At 52.3% G+C, this 17,852-nt stretch overlaps 1 protein-coding gene across 2 annotated transcripts; it reads right to left on the minus strand.

Moving 5' to 3' along the window:
* Nucleotides 1–1,547: 1,547 nt before the first annotated feature.
* On the minus strand, nucleotides 1,548–17,081 carry SPI1 (Spi-1 proto-oncogene). Of its 2 annotated transcripts, none has more exons than XM_032488629.1 (5): nucleotides 16,807–17,081; nucleotides 14,305–14,401; nucleotides 3,658–3,845; nucleotides 2,630–2,792; nucleotides 1,548–2,271 (listed from the first exon to the last, which is right to left on the minus strand). In XM_032488629.1, the coding sequence occupies exons 1-5, from the start codon at nucleotides 16,849–16,851 to the stop codon at nucleotides 1,952–1,954; spliced, it is 813 nt and encodes a 270-aa protein (XP_032344520.1). In that variant the 5' UTR covers nucleotides 16,852–17,081; the 3' UTR covers nucleotides 1,548–1,951. The 2 variants fall into 2 exon arrangements, with proteins under 2 accessions (XP_032344520.1, XP_032344519.1); XM_032488628.1 differs by having other exon boundaries at nucleotides 14,305–14,404; nucleotides 16,807–17,049.
* Nucleotides 17,082–17,852: the final 771 nt, after the last annotated feature.

Below are 17,852 nucleotides of genomic sequence, written 5' to 3' on the forward strand. Positions count from 1 at the left end.
TATCACCCAAGGGGAGGGGCTAGGTGAGCCTGCAGGCGAGCACATGGAGATAAATCTCTATACCCCAAAGCGGGAGATACAGGCAGAGGCAGTGCTTGCTCAAGTCACAAGGACTCATGCAACAATTACTGCCAGAATGTTCTGAATGCCCTCATGCTCCCCTCACTGTTCCTCTGTGACTTTCTGCCCTCTGTGACTGCTCCCACACTCCCCTCCTGGGTCACATCGGGAACACTGGGTGCTACATAGAAAGCAGCAAATTGCACGGTGACCCACTACAAGCAAGACCCAATATACGGGAAGGTCACTCATCCTTCACCGTCAGGAGAGAGGAATTCTGTACACAAGCCTTGTTCACGTGGTCAAAACTTACCATCCCTTTTAACACCGAAATCCATTTCTTTTCTGCCATTTTAACTGCTTTTAAACTGCACTTCAAGCTCCTGGGCCTTCATTAAAGGGGACTGAGCAACACTTTCCTTTTCTCAGGGCCCTGAGACCTGTGTAGAGGGAGGTCATGGTTGGGCCTCCCCAGACCAAACTCTCGGGGCGAGGAGGTGTGTGGGAGGTCTGCCCCAGAATCTGGCTTCTCTGCCGCCTGAGGCTGCTGAGGAAAGTTTCCTCACTCCCAGGCCGGCAGCCGCCCCTTCTCATGCTGTTGGAAGCAGGAAACTTACAGACTTTCCTGCTCTTCTTTTTCTGTCTCTTCCCTGTATGGGCCAGAAGTCAGAGCGAGCGACCAGACACCGGGCTGCACGGGCGGGGTTCACCTGTGTCAGGGTCCAGCCAACATGGATTCAGTGAGGATGCTTTGCGGCTTCACTCCTGCTCCTGACTGAGCCGCACGATACCCACTTCCAGACGCATGAAGCCTCCCACCACACGCTGACGTGGCAGCCCACGTTGGGTGGGATCCGGCCCACCCCTTACTTGCTGTGTGATCTTGGACAAATCAGTTGACCTCTGTGAGGCTCAGTTTCCCAGTCAATAAAATGGGATGATATTAGGCACACTTTCTTTCTTTTTTTTAACATTTTTTATTGAGTTATAGTCATTTTACAATGTTGTGTAGAATTCCTGGGTAAAGCACAATTTTTCAGTTATACGTGAACATACATATATTTACTGTCACCTTTTTTTTTTGCTGAGAGTTAGATGCACTTCTTAAGGCTGACATGTAATAAATGGCCATATAATCCAGTGCTGTTGCCATTATTACTGCCATCATCATCCCTGGGGCCATGACCTAAAGGTATGAGTTTAACCCTCACTGAGGCAATTAAAAACAACATTTATCAGGTGCAGAGGTCTTTTGAAAGATTTATTTCTCTAAGAACAACTGAGGACTGGTTCTTTCTGCTGGCTCTGACTCCTGGTCAGGCACTGTGTGTCATCTGTCCTTATGTCCCCAGCGTCCAGCATTGGGTTGGATCCTCAGTAAATGAGAAACTTCCGATAGACAAATGAGAAAAACAGAGAGCTGGTGGGGGTGGGTGGGTCGGGGGGTGGGCAGACAAGGTGCACAACACATTTAAAAGAGACTGTGCTGCAAGATGACTCACTGAAAATAACTTTAATAATAGTTTCTTTAGGAAGCAGAGGGGGGCGAGGTGTAGGGATGGGAGAGATGCCAAAGAGGAGGGTTCAATTTACACAGATTTGATGACTTCGAACTCCCAAGGAAGTACCCCTGGTTGTACTAAGCCCGCTGACCCTTTGCTGGGGCCAGACGCCCAGGAGGCCTGGAGCCAGGGCTGGAGTCCTGGTGGGAGGCGAAGCAGGGTGTGGGCAGGGGGCTTGGAGAAGGGGGTGGGCGGGGAGGCAAGGCCTGGCCCGCCACAGTCCTGCCCCTGGCCCCTGGGAACTGCCCCCGCTGTGTCCGGGCCAGGCGAGGGGTTAATGCTATGGCCAGCGGGGAGGCCTGGCGGGCCCGGCGGGCTCGGGCCTGGGCTCAGTGGGGCGGGTGGCGCCGCTCGGCCAGGCTCCCGCGGCCCAGCACCTCCCCGCTGAACTGGTAGGTGAGCTTCTTCTTGACCTTCTTGACCTCGCCCGTCTTGCCGTAGTTGCGCAGCGCGCGCGCCATCTTCTGGTAGGTCATCTTCTTGCGGTTGCCCTTCTGGATGCCCCAGCGGTGCGCCAGCGCCTCCTTGTGCTTGGACGAGAACTGGAAGGTGCCCTTGTCCTTGTCCACCCACCAGATGCTGTCCTTCATGTCGCCGCTGCGCAGCAGGTCCAGCAGGAACTGGTACAGGCGGATCTTCTTCTTGCTGCCTGCGGCCGGAGGTGGTCAGCGCCCGCTTGGGGACCCTCCTGCCTCCCCCGACCTGGGACCCCGGGTGTGCTTGCCGGTGGGTGGACTACGCCTGGTGCTCACTCCCCTCCCACTGCCACGCCGGCCACAGCACATGTGCTCAGACACGCACGCAGGGACAGACGGTCACAGATGCCCCCAAGAAAAACACGTGAAGACACACTGGCAGACATTCACACACACACACACACACACACACACACACACACACACTCAGCACTGTTCCATGACTGCCAAATCCGTCAGCCTTGGCCGGGGTGGGCACGGGGCGGCCGTGAGGCCAGGGGGCTGGGTCGGGGCTGGGGCTGGGCTCCCTACCTGGCTCCCCATGCAGGAGGCCAGGCCCTGGCTCCAGGCCGTCAGCCTCCCCGTCAGACACCTCCAGTGGGGGGCTCTGCCGCTCACCCTCCTCCTCATCTGAGCTGGGCTGGGCCGGGGACAGGGAGGGGTACGGGAGGCACATCCGGGGTAGGTAGGAGACCTGGCAGAAGGAAGCTTGAGGTCAGTGAGGGACAGTTCAATGCTCAGGGTGGCCAGGTAGGAGTTGGCTGGGTGAGAGGACAGGGTGCTGAGGTGGGGAGGCCAGGGAGAGGCAGAAGGATTTGGGAGAAAGCTGGGTTGGGAGGTTGGGCAGGGTCACCACACACAGGATGCAGGTTGTGGGGACCAAGGGCTCCTAAAACGCCACCCATCCCCCTAGTATCAGAGCTGGGCAGCCTGGGGAAGGGGTGCCTTTCTCATATGCATAAAGGGGCCATACAGATGGACTGGTAGCAACCCTGGGGTGAGGAGGCCCTGTGGGGCAGGGCACCTGCATGAATGGGGTTTAGTAAGTGGGTGACAACTGTGTGCGGGGGCAGTGGAGGTCAGCGGAGGTGGGTATAGGAGGTCACTGATTGGGATTAGGGTTGGCAGGGCTGAGCAGTTAGTAAAAGGGTCAGTGGGGAGAGGGAGGGGCCAGTAGAGGTAGGGCTCAGTGACTTGGATGCCAGATCCAGGAGGGGCCAGTGACAGGGGGAGAGAGGAGGGTGCAACCCACGGGGCTCAGGAGGGCCTGCAATGAGGCCGTTGGGCTCGGGAGGATCAGTGAGGGGGTGGGAATGATCTGGGCTCTGTCCATGGTGGGGCGACAGGAGATAAGGGGTATGGGGTCATGAGGTCAGTCGGAGGGTCAGGAGGCAGCCATGGAGGGTCAGGAGGCAGCCGTTGAGGCTCCGGCCACCGTTGGCGCCGAGGGGCAGGAAGCTGAGTTGAGTAAGAGCCTGTGTCAGTTTCCTGCGAGGCCAGGCCTCACCACAGGCCGCCGGCTCCCGGGCCAGGCTGGCTAGGGGGCTGCATGCACGCACCTGGTGGCCGAGGCTGGCGTGGGTGGGCGCCATGGGGGTGTCGAGCACGTGCATCTGCTCCAGCTCCATGTGGCGGTACAGCTGCTGCAGCTGGGGGGGCTGGACGCTCTGCAGCTCCGTGAAGTGGTTCTCGGCGAAGCTCTCAAACTCACTGTGCACGTGGTGCGGGTGGAAGTCCCAGTAATGGTCTGCGGGGACAGCCGGGCAGCGCAGGTGAGCAGGATGGGCAGGGCGGGAAAGGCTTATACTTATTAAAAATACTACTAATAATGCCAGGCCATGTTGGGGGCGGCTATCACCATGGGTCAGGCTGGCCTGCAAGTTGACATAAATTATCTCACCAACCACCCTATTGTTTTCTGACCCCTGCTCTAGAGATGAGGACACTGAGGCTGGGAGAGACCACATAACACGCCCAAAGTCAAAGGCCTCAGTCAGTGGCAGAGCTAGGACTCAGGTCTAAGGCAAAGCCTTCATCCTCAACAACTATTCTATCCTGCCTCCCATGTGATCACAAGGACGCAGACTTTGGAGCCAGAGTCTGAATCCTGGCTCTGCCATTCACTTTCTGTGTGACCTCAGGCACAGTCATGGACCCCTCTGGCCTCAGTTGACTCACCTGTAAAATGGGGATACTAGTCACCAAGAGGAAACTGAGCGTTCATGTTTGTAAAACCTCCTAGCCCTGGAGTAGGCCCTTGGGGAATGCTGAGTCCCCTCTCCTCCCCTTAAGATGTAGCAGAGGTTCCTAGGCTGACTGGCTGCCCACAGTCACAGCGCACAGCCTCGTCACCTAGCCAAGTTGTGACAGCAAAGCCACAGGGCTGACACCTCATGCACCAGAACTTGTCCAGGCCCCTGGTGCTACCCTTTCAAAGCCAGGTCCTCAAGCAGTGGCACCTGTGTTCCAGCGAGGTTGCCAGGACCCGAGGCTTTCCTGGAAACTCCCTCGTGGGTGATTTCAGAGTCTGCGGTGGGGTGGATTCAAGTTTGGGGAACAACTACATGCCTCTGGGAGCCCTGTCTGGGACGGGAGCCAGTCTTCAACATGATTTCTCTGAGCACTTTTTCTAGGAACAAAAACTACCACATGTCTGAGGACTTCCTGGGTACAATTTTGGGTCCAAGAGAAGATGTGGTGATACAGTGACAAGAAGGGTTTTCTCATGCGACCCAGAGAGGGAGTGTTCAGGATGCTGGGCCAGGGCAGTGTCTCCAGGACAAGCATATGGTCCCACAGAGGGACCATCACCAGCTTCGTGTTTGTGTGTGTGTGTCTGTCCGTCTGTCTCCCTCTTCCTCTCTCGCAAACACGTACTCACACATCCCGAAGAAATGACATCAGTAATTTTTGGCTCTGCACTTGTTATCAGAAGCTCGCTTTCTATTCCTGCTCTGTGGTGGCTTCGCCGTGTGACCCTGGACAAGACATTTTATCTCCCTGAGCCTCTGATTCCTCACTGTTGAAGTCAGAGATCCAACTGGGTAGTTACTGAGTCCTGTTGACATGCGGAATCATTTAACCTGCAACCCAGACTCCCACCTCCATGAGGCCCATGGGGAGAGAAAGTACTTGCTTTGGGAGTCGGGCAGAGCTGGGTTTGAATCCCTGGCTCTGCCACTTACCCCTATGTGACATAGGGCAGGTCAGTCTACTTCGCTAAGCCTGCTATCTCACTGTAAGATGGGGCAAGTAATTATACCTGTCTCATAGACCTCTTGTGAGGAGTAAATGAGCTAATGCCTGCAAAGGGCTTAGACTAGAACCTGGCCCAAAGTAAGACTCAATAAACATTAACTATTGTCATCATTATGATGATTATTAGTAGTAATGTTTTATTCTAAACAGCCTAAATCAACCCTTGAGCAAACAGTAGATGCTTTAATATATGTTATTTCCTCTTCTTCCTCTTGCTCCCTGCCACCTTAGTCGGTGGCCCAGAGAAATAGTTTGAGGGGCCCTGGCTGCGACTATCTCCCCAAGGCTGGAGTTGGGCCCCAGCGTTGCACCAATGGCAGTGACCGACTTGGTTCATCTCTGTATTCCCAGGGCCTTGACACACTTGAATTGAGTTTGGGCACTCAACAAACATTTCCTGAGTGAATGAATGAATGATGAATCCTAGCTGTCTGAGAACCCTCTCTGACTCTCCCCTACAAAATTATCCAAATCTGAAGGCAAAACAAAACGAACCACACTTAATTGGTGCTTTCATCCTGCCATGAGCTAACAAGATCCAGAAATTCTCTGTGGGAGAATTGGCTCTGTCTTTTAGAGGTGGGACTTGTGGGGGTTCTGGGATTTGGTGAGTGGATCTGGGTTCCTCTTTAGCTGTAAATCCACCTTCCAGCCCCACTCCTGGCATCTTCCCATTTTTGCCTTTTCCTGCTCAGGCTGAAGTGCCCAGCTCTTTACAGAAAGCCTTATCCTGCCCACCAACCCCCACTTCCTCACACGCCCTCCAGTCCCAGGGTTGGGGGGACCCTGAGGGCCCTCTTTCTCTCCTGCTTCCCTCCACCTCTGCCCTAGGTCCACACAAGATGCACAGGCTCACTCCGGTGGGCCCAGCCCGAGACCAGCACTTCCCATGGTGGGGCTCAGTACACTCTCTTCAGAGTCACTTTGGGGGCTGGAAAAGCATGCATTTAGGGGCCTACCAGGGACCCATGGGATTAGCAGCACTGAGAGGGACCTGGGAATCTGGCCTTTAACAGGATCCTAGAGTTTCCCTGGCTCAGTGAGGCTCTGGAACCCTGCTCCAGGGTTCCCTGAAACCTGCAACAGAGACTCTCGGGCTACAATTAAGGTTTCAAAAGGCCCAATGGAAACCTCGCCTTTACCCTTGATTTGAGCACTCAGGCAATTATGTAATAAACGCTGTCTGTTTGGTAGGCAGAGACGTGCCAAGGGTGGGGCCCTCTGAAGGAACACGACACTAGGCGTCTGTCCTAATGCAAAGGTCAGCACTCCTGGGCTCTTTGGGACCTCGTTTCTGGGCGACTGTTCATGAATGCACTGCTTTATTCCTTTTTATCCCTTCAATAGGTCACCCAGGCCATCTTGCCATTTATGTCCCCTTAGCATGTCTCTCTGCTTCTCAAAAGAATACAATGTCATTTGCACATCTGGAGATAGCTCCGGATCCTCCTTTCTACTACCTTTTAGGGACCCAACACATAGTAGGCCTCAATCAATGTTTGATTAAATGACTAATAACACTTAACTTTTAATGTGTTTTTTATGTACCAGGCCCTGGGCCAAGTTCTTAATCCAAATTATCACATTTAATCCTCACCTTAGCTCTGTCAATGTGGCCTCTTTAATATGATTTTCCTTTTGCATATAAGGAAACGATGACTCAAAGAGATTAAGTTACTTGTCCACAGGTAGTCATTGGTAGAGTCAGGGTCCAAATCCACCTGTATGACTCCAGAAACTAAACTCTTACCACTGTACCATACCACTCTGAGGAACAAGACTGCTAATGAAAGCTTCAAGTAAGACTCAGAGTGACAGAGAGACTTTGCAGACTGCCCATATCTATTTGTCTGTCTACCATCAACTACCCCTCATCCATCATTCATCATCCACCCTTAACCCATCCATCCATCATCCAACAACGATCTGTCCATCATCCATCCATCCATCTATCCATCATCAAACCATCATCCATCTGTCATCCACCTATTCATCATCTGTAATTTAATCCATCCATCCATCATTCATCCATTCATACATCTTTGAACCTTCATTCATCCAGCCAGCAAGGACCCATTCATCTAGAACTTTAATTTCCTTCCTCTAAACCAGCTCCCAATCTGGGACCAAAGTCCTACCCACATGCCCCTATTCTTACTCGGTTTTTTGATGTCACTAATACCTGTATGTCACCAGGACAAAAATAAAATGATATTCAAAACAATCCCCCCACACACACAAAATTCAAGCCTTAAGTGTCATTCAGTTGACCTTATCTCCTCAGAGCAGAAACCCCAGCTTGAAGCCAGAGCTCTCCCCAGGGGAGGAGAAGTAAGATCAAGACATAGAAGGAAGATGAGGAATTAAGAAAGCAAGGACTGAGGAAAAAAACCTTTACAGGACATCACAGACCATTGGATGTTGGCTCCTTAAGCCCAGCCCTCCTACAAATTGTTCAGATATGGAAACTGAAGTCCCAGAGAGTAGAAAGCCCCATATCTCCTCCCTTGTTACTTTCTATATTTTATCCTAAGTAAGCTTTTAGTTCTCTCTCTTGCTCCAAAGATGAATCTGGCAGAACCAGTGTTCTATTCATTCCACAGCACCTAGCAAAGTCACCTCGCATATAAATGTCACCTGGTTAGTATATGTCTATTAGAGGGACAAGTCAGTGGGAGGTGGATGGAGGGTTTGGTAGGGAGAGGGAAAGACAATCGGAAAGATGAATGAGTGGATGATTAGATGAATGTGTGAATAAATTGGTGGATTATCCATGGCATGAAAGGATGAAAGAGTGTATGGAAACATGGAAGGATGGAGAGAAGGGTGATGCTTTGGAAAACTATTTCCTTCATCAATCCCACTGCACGTAACAAATCCTATTACACCCATTAGGATGGCTGTTATCAAAAAAAATAGATAATAAAAAGTGTTGGCAAGGGATGTACAGAAATGGAACCCTTGTGCACTGTTGGTGGGAATGTAAAATGGGGCAGCCACTGTGAAAAACAATATGGCAGCTCCTGAAAGAATTGAAAATAGAATTACCTTATAATCCAGCAATTCCGTTTCTGGGTATATACCCCAAAATAACCGAAAGCCAAGTCTCAAAGAGATATTTGTACACCCAGTTCACAGCGGCATTATTCACAATAGCCAAAACATGGAAGCAACCCCACCTGTCCATCAACAGCTGAATGGATGAACAAAATGTGATATATACATAAAGTGGAATATTATTCAGCCTTAAAAAGGAAGGGAATTCTGACATATGCTGCAACATGGATGAACCTTAAGGACATTATATCCTAAGTGAAATAAGCCAGCCACAAAAAAGAGAAATACTGTATGATTCCACTAACATGAGGTACTTAGTGTAGTCAAATTCATAGAAACAGAAAGTAGAATGGTGGTTGCCAGGGGCTGAGGGGGGTGGCAATGGGGAGTTATTGTTTAATTGGTACGGAATTTCAGTTTTGCAAGATATAAAGAGTTGTGGAGATGGACGGTGGTGATTGTTGTACAACAATGTGAAGGTACTTACCGCCACTGACCTGTACATTTGAAAATGGTTAGGTGGTACATTTTATATTATGTGTATTTTGCCACAATTTAAAATAATAATAAACAACAAATGTTACGTGCCCTTCCTTCAGAATCTATCCTGAATCTGTCCACTCCCTTCTGTCTCTCTTGCCACCACCCTTGTCCAATCCACTGTCATCTCGCTCCTCGATCATTCCAGTGGTTTCCTACTGGGCTTTCTCCCCATTCTTACTCTTGTCTCCTCCCCATTTATTCTCCACAGGGCAGTCAGAGTGATCTTTTTAAAACCTTATTCAGTGGAGCCACTAGGTATTGGGAGAAGATACTAAAAACTTCCAGATAGACAAAACAAAACTAGACAAACTGAAAAAAATCAGCAAAACCCCAAATTGGTCACATTCAAAAAGAGGACATGGAATGAGGTCAGACTTCCTAAGAAAAACGTCTAGTAACCAGAAGACACTAGAAAAATGCTTTCAAATTCTAAGGGAAAAAAATTATTTTCAATCTAGATTTCTATAGCAAGCCAAACAACTATTAATCAACTGAGAGATAAAACAAACAGCAACAACCAAACCACCTCCCACACCTCCTTTCTTAGGAGCCATAATGATATGAATAACAAATCCTTATTTAATTCACTGTTCTAAGCATCTTACATACAGTAACCCACTCAATCCTTACAGCAATCCTGTGAAGTAAATATCACTAAGAAGAAGTTGAGGCACAGAGGGGCGAAAGACCTTGCCCGTGGTCACCCCACCCAGTGATGGGGAGATGGGGTGTGGCTCCCAGCAGACTGGTTTCAGAATGAGGGCTCTATCTCCCTGCTACTCTGCCCCTCAGAAACATGGCGGCGAGAAAATACAGGTAATCAAAGTACACCATGTGGCCAAGCTGTGAGTAATAATCACATGGTCCTAATAACAGAAAATTCAGATACTGATTTAACAAAAGTTATAATACAGAGAAAGATGAGTACTGTAGGATCTCACTTACAGGTGGAACCTAAAAACAAAAACTAAACTCAGAAAAAGAGATCAGATTTATGGTTTACAGAGGTGGGGGTTGGGAGACAGGGGAAATCAGGTGATGATGGTCTAAGATCCAAACTTCCAGTTGTAAGAGAAATATGTCCTGGGATGTAATGTACAAGATGACAGAGTGAAAGCTGCTGTATGGTATATTCAAAAGTTGCTAAGAGAGTGTTTCCTAAAAGTTCTCATCACAAGGGAAAACATTTTTTTTGTTAACTATATGAGGGGATGGATGTTCACTAAACTTACGTGGTAATCGTTTCACAATACACACGTGTGTGAGGTCATGCTATCACAGCTTAAACTTACACAGTGTTGGGTGCCAATTATAGCAATAAAATGAAAAAAAGGGGAAAATTACTGTATTTTGCTATGTGTGGAGACTGTGTGTGTGAATGTGTGTGTTGTAAATAACTAGACTCAAATTCTCATCTTTAATAGTACAAGTGAATAGATAATATCTCAAAGTAAAAAACCAAGCCAGATTCATCTCCACCTACATATGGAAGGCACTCAATAATGTTTGTGAATGGATGAATAAATACTGTTCTGTCTCTATTTCAAATCTTCATGTATACATTTACACAGCCCTGTCGTAGAAAGACTGGAAAAATAGCTTTATTCTTTTTTTGTTTTTGAGGGGGGAGGTAATTAGGTTTATTTACTTACTTATTCTTAGAGCAGGTACTGGGGATTGAACTCAGAACCTCATGCATGTTCTCTATACCATTTAAGCTATACCCTCCTGCTGGAAAAATAGCTTTTATCTACCTCTAACGTGCTATATATGTCATGGAGAAATGACTATGATAAGTTTATGTAAAAAGTAACAAATTGCAGAACAGCATGATACTACATTTACATTTTTTTAGTGGGGGAAGGTAATTGGGTTTATTTATTTACTTACTGTTTTTAGGGGAGGTACTGGGGATTGAAACTGGGACCTCCTGCATGCTAAGCATGCGATCTACCACTTGAGCTATACCCCCACCCTTCCAATTCCATTTTTGAATGGATAGAATATGCACGTATGTAGGTATAACCTACAAACACATAGGATTATGTATGTAGAATAAAGTATCTGCAGGCATAGTCCAAGGTGCTACCAGTGAGGACTAAGAATGGAAAGAGGGAAATATTTTACTTGATACGCTGTCATATTTTTTAAATGTTTGTAATGGATATTTCTTGTTTTAATAATTAAAAGCAAACATTTACAATTTATTTAGATTTTCACCAAACACACACACCCATACCCACACACACAAAAGGTTATTCAAGATCATGTCATTTCCCTGCTCAAAACCCTCCAGTGGCTTCCCATCAGGTGTGGGTAAAATCCACACTCCTGCCATGACCTTCAGGCCCTGTGTGATCTGCCCGCTGCAGACACTAGGCTTCAGTTTATTTCTGCCCCCTGGGCTCACCGGCCACTCTGGTCCTCGGCCGAGCTCCCCCCTGCTCTTGGCACCGCTGTTCTCTCTCTGCCCAGAACAACTGCCCCACCTGCCTTTTCGTGCACATTCCTTCCCTGCACTCAGATTTCCACTCAACTGCCACCTCCTCAGAGGCCTTCCCTGATCTCCCAAATTACAGTAGCCCCTCCCCAGAGACACTCCGAATCACATTACTCTGCTCTCCACAGGACTTATGGTGCATGTCTGTCAATTTGACTGTTCACTGGCTCTCTCCCGCACTGGACTTAAGCTCTATGAGAGCAGTGGCCTTGCCTTGCCTGCCCATCATGGAGCCTCCAGTGCCTAGATCAGTACCTGGTACATGGCATATGGTCAGAGTCTATTTGATGGATGGACCAATGAGGGGATGATTGGGCAAGTGGGTTGGATAAGTGTCAGAAGGATGGGTGGGTGGATGGGGGTGGCTGGGGGGAAGGAGAGTGGATGCTTGGGTGAGTGGGTGGCTGTCTGTCATCAGCTGGGTCACTGGGAAATGACCCCGTTGATCTGTCACATTGAGCCTTCTATGCTTCTCCACTCTCCCGGCTGCTTTATCCCCTTGCCTCAGGGGATGCAGTAAAACTCACATACCATGTTCCAAAGTTTACTGGGCCTCATACTCAGTACCTTACCTCATATATGACATGCATTACCTCATTTAATCGTTGCAACTCTGTGTATTTAGTGTTTTCATGCTCTCAGTTTTATACATGAGGAAACGGGCTCAGAGAGGTTAAGTCACTTGCTCCAAGGTTACACTCTGGTGAGTGATGGAGCGAGGACTAGACCAAGGTCTGGCCCCAGTGCCTTTTCAGTAAGCCTCACTACCTAAAAATACAGACGCAGAGGACATGCAGGAACTGGTGGGAGACTGTGGGGGGTGTCTCTACACATGAGTCTTCAGCAATACCTTCCAACAGGTATAGAGAAGGGACAGAACAGATGCCCAGATGGGCAATGACGTCAGTGGGGCGGGGAGGTTGCCCCATAGGGACCAGGACCCCTGGGGATACTGGAGGAGTCTCTGAAGGAATCAGGCCTTTATGACCCACATGGGGAGCTCAGGCATCCAGTCAGGAGTCATTCCGAGAGCCCCCGCCTGAGGTATCAGGGATCTGCCTGGGCATTGAGCCAGGAAACCACAGGCTTTCTCTCAAGTACTCAGTCCATCAGCTAGCCCCAGGCCTACCTGGTTTCTAGATATATGAACATCACCCCACTATTACAGGAGGGGAAACTGAGGCTTCAAAAGACCCAAAGGAAATGCACTCACACCCAGTGAAACTGAGTAGGGGTCAGGCCAGAGGAGAAAGTATCTCTCATGCTGCAAGGGGTTGCTGGCCGGGCTAAGCTAGCTGGGACCTAAGCCATCCTGTTGCCTGGGCCACCAGGGGGCGCCAGTCCTCAAGCCGGGAGGGGCCTGAACTGCTTGCTGGTCTCTGGTCAGGGAGGCCCAGGCCTTCATCTTGGCTGGGGGAGCTGGGCATAGAGTTGGATGAGGGAGACTTTCTCTCTAAATTGTCTGGATTTTCCACAGAAAGGATGTATTTCTTGTAGAACTATAAATAAGCTTAAAAGGATGAAAAAGAAGATATTTTAAAAGCCTTTCTAACCCTGGGGTTCTGAAAGAAGCCTGGAGACACGTCCGCCACCTACGCCCAAGACGAGGCTTCCAGGTATAGTCTTTAGAATGGCTGTCAGCTGTGAGCTCCAGGTGAAGCTATTCACAAGTTTTGGCATTTGGATATGAGAGTAAATAAGAACTCGCCACATATGGCCTCTCTGGGTGTGGCCATCAGGTTTAAATGTGCCAGCAGAATGAAGCTACAGGCCCCCAGGTGTGGCCTTCAGGAGTGCAAACTTCCTCAGATGTGGCACACAGCATGTCTGTCCCTTTGAGGCTGCAGACACTCTGGTGTCCAGCCTGCCTCGGTCTCAGACCCCCTGGAGAATCCCCCAGTGAAGACCCATGAACTGGGCCACCTCACCTTTGGACCAGGGATATCCCATCCATATGCCAAGATCCAATTCAAGTGGCCTCTCTCAGCCCGCTGCCCAGGTCCCAGGCACTGAATGCCTCTCTCTCCTCCCCTGAATTTGCTTCAGGATCGAGGCTGGGCCTTGGAGTGGCAGTTAGACCCAGACAGAAAAAGCCCCTGCCCTTGGCCCCATCCCACCAACACCCCTAGCGAACTGGGGGCTTCAGCCCCTGCTGAATGAGGAGGTCCTGAGAGACTCCTTTAGCTCAGCAGTTCTCAAATAGGGGTGATTCTTCCCCTACAGGGGACATTTGGCAGTGCTGGGGACATTTTTGGTTGTCGTGATCTAGTGGGTAGAAGCCAGGGATACTGCTAACATTCTCCAACACACAAGACAGGCCTCACGTGGAATTACCCCGCCCGAAATGTCAATGGAGAAACGTAGCTAGGCACACACAGCAGGGAGCGGGGCTGCACCCACAGGAGATCAGGGTAAGGGGGTGACAGGAACGGAGAGGAAGAGGGACACGGAGGGGGTGGGGGGAGGAATCACTGGAGCTGGAGCAGAGAGCTGGGATCCACTGACCAACCGGGCCGCCTTGTACAAGTCCTACAGCCAGCTTAGCCTGTTTCCTCGTTTGCAAAATGGCCAAAAGGATTGGACATGGAGATAAATGTGAAAGAAGCTAACCCCGTGCCTTGGAACACCAGAGATGTTCCATAATGCCAGCTGGGGGGGTGTGGGGTGCAGGAGTGTTGGGGTTTAGGGTAGCGAATTCACATTCCCGAGAGTTAGCTGGATCTGATTCTCAGAATTCCAAAGAAGCCCTGTAAACATGTCTTCTTTTTCCCCTCTTCCCAGAACAAGCAGTTCCTCCAGTGCGCAGGCCAGATGGGGAATTGGGGGCGGGGCTGGGCCCTGTACTCACCGCTGTGGCTTTCTCCATCACTGCTGAGATAGGGGTAATATTCGTGCGTTTGGCGTTGGTACAGATCCGTGTCATAGGGAACCAGGTCTTCCGATGGCTGCTGAGAGAGGAGGATGTCGGGCCTCGGACTGTGGCGAGGAGACCCCAGCCAGGTTGGCAGCCCCCAGGATGTGGGGTCCACACCACCCTCCCAGACAGAGTGCCTGCCCCAGGCCTACAGCCCTCTCTCTGCCTGGAACTGGGAGAGGCCACACAGAGTGGGAGCAGGGGGCCCAGGAGAGCAAGAGCCTTGGCTCTTGCAGAAAGGGGATGACAGGGACCCTGGAGGTCAGAGGTCAGAAGAGGACCAGGGCTGAGGGAGCCATGCTCCCCACAGTCACCTGACACTCACACACATTCCACTGCGTGCCCAGCCCCAGCCTCACATAGTCGCCCTCTCACAGTCCCACTGATGCACCTACACCCCCCAAACACACACATACTCCCCATGACACACTTATACCCCACCCCCACAGTGAACTCACACTCACAGGTCCACTCACACCCCTCACACTCACTCTAGGGGTCACTCACATTGACACACACTTATGTCATACACACACCATTATATACCCACCTGTAGCCACACGCAGTCACTCGGATGAACACACGTATCCACACACTTGCCTCCAGGTACATTAACGCACACATTTATACTCGTATCCTGCACACTCGTCCTCACAGCACACACACTTGTCCTCCTGCCACAGTCTCCACCCCAAACCCCCACTCTCTCTTACAGCTGGTGCCTGGGCCCCAGGCAGGCTCAGGGCCCCCACAATGACCAGTGGCCGTTTACACTGATGAATTTTACAGGATTCACCCAGGCAGGCTTTGGGGGCTGTGGTCCGGCCAGAGCCTTGATCCTCACCCTCCTCTCCCTCCCTACCCCCCGCCCCACTGGCACAGGCACAGGGACGTGCACACCCGGAGGCTTCCCAACAGTTATCAGGCTTCTCCCCACCCCCGCAGCGTGTGCCCAAGGATTGCACAACCATAACTCTGGCCCTCGGGGCTTGGTTTGGGGACCAGCGCTGCCTCGGGAGGCCACCCTCCCGGGAGCCACTCTGAGTAGTCCCTGGGCCGGGAGGAGGGGCTGGGGGGTTTGGTGCTGGAGACCACGATGATGTGCCTCCTGCCCAGCTCTACCTGCAGTTCAGGGATCGGGAGGTCAAGGGTCAGAGGCAGGGTGGCTAAGCCCCTGGGCCTGTGGCTTTCTTGAGGCAGAGCTGGCTCTTCCTGGGACCACCTCCATCACCCCCTGAATACCAATCCCTGCCCCCATCTCCTCAGTCCCAGGTCGGAGAAGTGTGGGACAGAGCACGGTGGGGGCTGGCCGGCTGGTTCTCTCTGTGTCTGGCCAAATGAGGAGGCCAGGAGCCCAGCACTAGGTTGTAGGCAGAGCAGACCCACAGCAGGATGTCAAGCCTGGGGTGCCTCCCCAGGGCTCTGAGGCCTGGCTGGGGTGGGGAGGGGGAAGGGAGCTGCCTTCAAGCCGGGAAAGCTGAGTCAGGTGGGCCGGCCCTGCCGAGCCCTTCCCAGCTCCCCCCAGGACTCCCCATCCCTGCTGAGTGGGGACAGGGTGGGAAAAGAGAGAGGGGTCCTCTCAGAGGGGCCCAGGTCAGACACCTGCCAAAGGCTGCAACTGTCACTGCGAGCAGAAGCAGAGGGGGTCTGCCCCAGACGGCTGCCCTTGCCTCCCCAGGGTCCCCTGGGACGCCTGCTTCTTCACCTCCAGCCTCAGCCCCTGCCTTCACTCCAGTCTCGCACTTGACCAGGTCCCACCCCCGCCCCGATCTCAGGCCCAGGCTGTCCCCAACCCGAGCCCCTGCCCTCCTCTCCCCTATGCCCAGCCCTAACCCAACCCCAGCTGCAGGTGCTAGCCCCCGCTTCCCTCACTGCTCCAGCCCAGCGCCTGCTCTACCCTGCCTCCGCCACTCAGGACCTGTGGCCCAAGGCCCGGACCCTTGGGTCAACAACCAGGTCCTTTGTGCCAGGCCCCAGCCTGGGTGTGGGGGCCCAGGCTTAAGGCAGCCTCGGTCTCCAGGAGTACGCAGGCCATGGGCTGAGACCTCTGGCCTGTTGCTTTCTGCCCCCAAGTCTTTACTGTCCTGGGGACTGGCTTTGCCCCGCGCCAGTCTCCCCATCTCCTCTGCCACCCTCACCATCCTCAGCCCAACACCCTGCCCTGGAGCTCTGGCCTGCCCCACAAGTCCTATCTATAAATAACCATTCAGGCCCCACCGATCACAGCCCCACCACGGGCCCAGCCCTCAGCCCGCCGGGGCATGCTCTGAGAAGGCCAATGGCCCCTCGCTGGGTCTCAGGCCAGGAGCTCCAGGGAGGAAACACCAACTTCCCACTGATAGCGGGAGGGAAGACGGTGGGCTGGCGGGCTGGCGGGCAGGCGGGCGGGCGACCGAGGACCGCGGGTTGGGCTGGTAGAGGAGTCCCAGTACTCACAGGGGGGACGAGGGGAAACCCTTCCATTTTGCACGCCTGTAACATCCAGCCGAGCTCCGAGCTGATCGGGTCCCCTGCCTCAGTGGGAGCCAGTGCGGAGCCCCTCGGGATGGGGCGCCCCGTCAGGGGCTGGACGGACTTGGGGCGGGCGCAGGGCACAGGCCTGCCCCTTGAGCTACAGGAGCCCTGGGTGAGCCCCCTCCCTTGACATTGCAGGGCCAGCGCAAGTTCCTGATTTTATCGAAGGCCTGCCGCTGGGAGATAGTCCCCTTGGGGTGACATCACCACCCCAGCCCGTTTGCATAAATCTCTTGCGCTACAGGAAGTCTCTGGCCGGCTGGGGCAGGTGGTGCTCCAGGGCCTGGCCTGGGAGGCCATGGGGGCCAGGCCCCCTGCCCAGAGGAAGCTGGGACTATGAGGGGCGGCCTTGGGGTTAGGGTGGGGAGGAAGAGTGGGAGGGAGCAAGGCTAGCTCCACCAGCGGGAAGCCTTTGCTGTCCCCAGGCCCTGCCAAGGCTCTCTAACCCCTAACCCACAAACACCTACTTCTCCTGAGACCCCCATGTGGCCAACAATCACTTCCTTGGGGACAGAGCTGATAAGGGTGGCCCCTTGGGGCCTCCACTTTCTAGGGTCGGCCTGACTGGCTGGGGGCTCTGATCCAGCAGACTGCCGGGTCTGGCTCTTTTCTGGGCCCTTGGGCCCCTCAACACTTCGGTTCTATCCAGCCTGGGCCTGGGCTCAGGCTCTGGGTCAGGGGCCTCAGCACAGTGCTGCTTTCCCCTTCCCTCCAAGTCCCTTCACACAGGCTCCCATTCCACCAGAAGGGTTCTTACACCCTCTCCTCCCAGTTTCCTGAGTCCCACCCTTCTTCCCAATCCCTAGGTGCTCTACTCCCAGATCAGATTTCTGTTTCCCCGCCCCTTACCAATGCCTTAATATCAATCCAATCTTCCTAGTTTACAAATTTTCTTGTCTGTCCATCCATTCATCTATTGTCCCATCCATTTGTTTGTTTGTCGATACATCTATCCACCCATCAAGCCA

Source organism: Camelus ferus, chromosome 10 (assembly GCF_009834535.1).
Source record: "Camelus ferus isolate YT-003-E chromosome 10, BCGSAC_Cfer_1.0, whole genome shotgun sequence".
NCBI lineage: Eukaryota > Metazoa > Chordata > Mammalia > Artiodactyla > Camelidae > Camelus > Camelus ferus.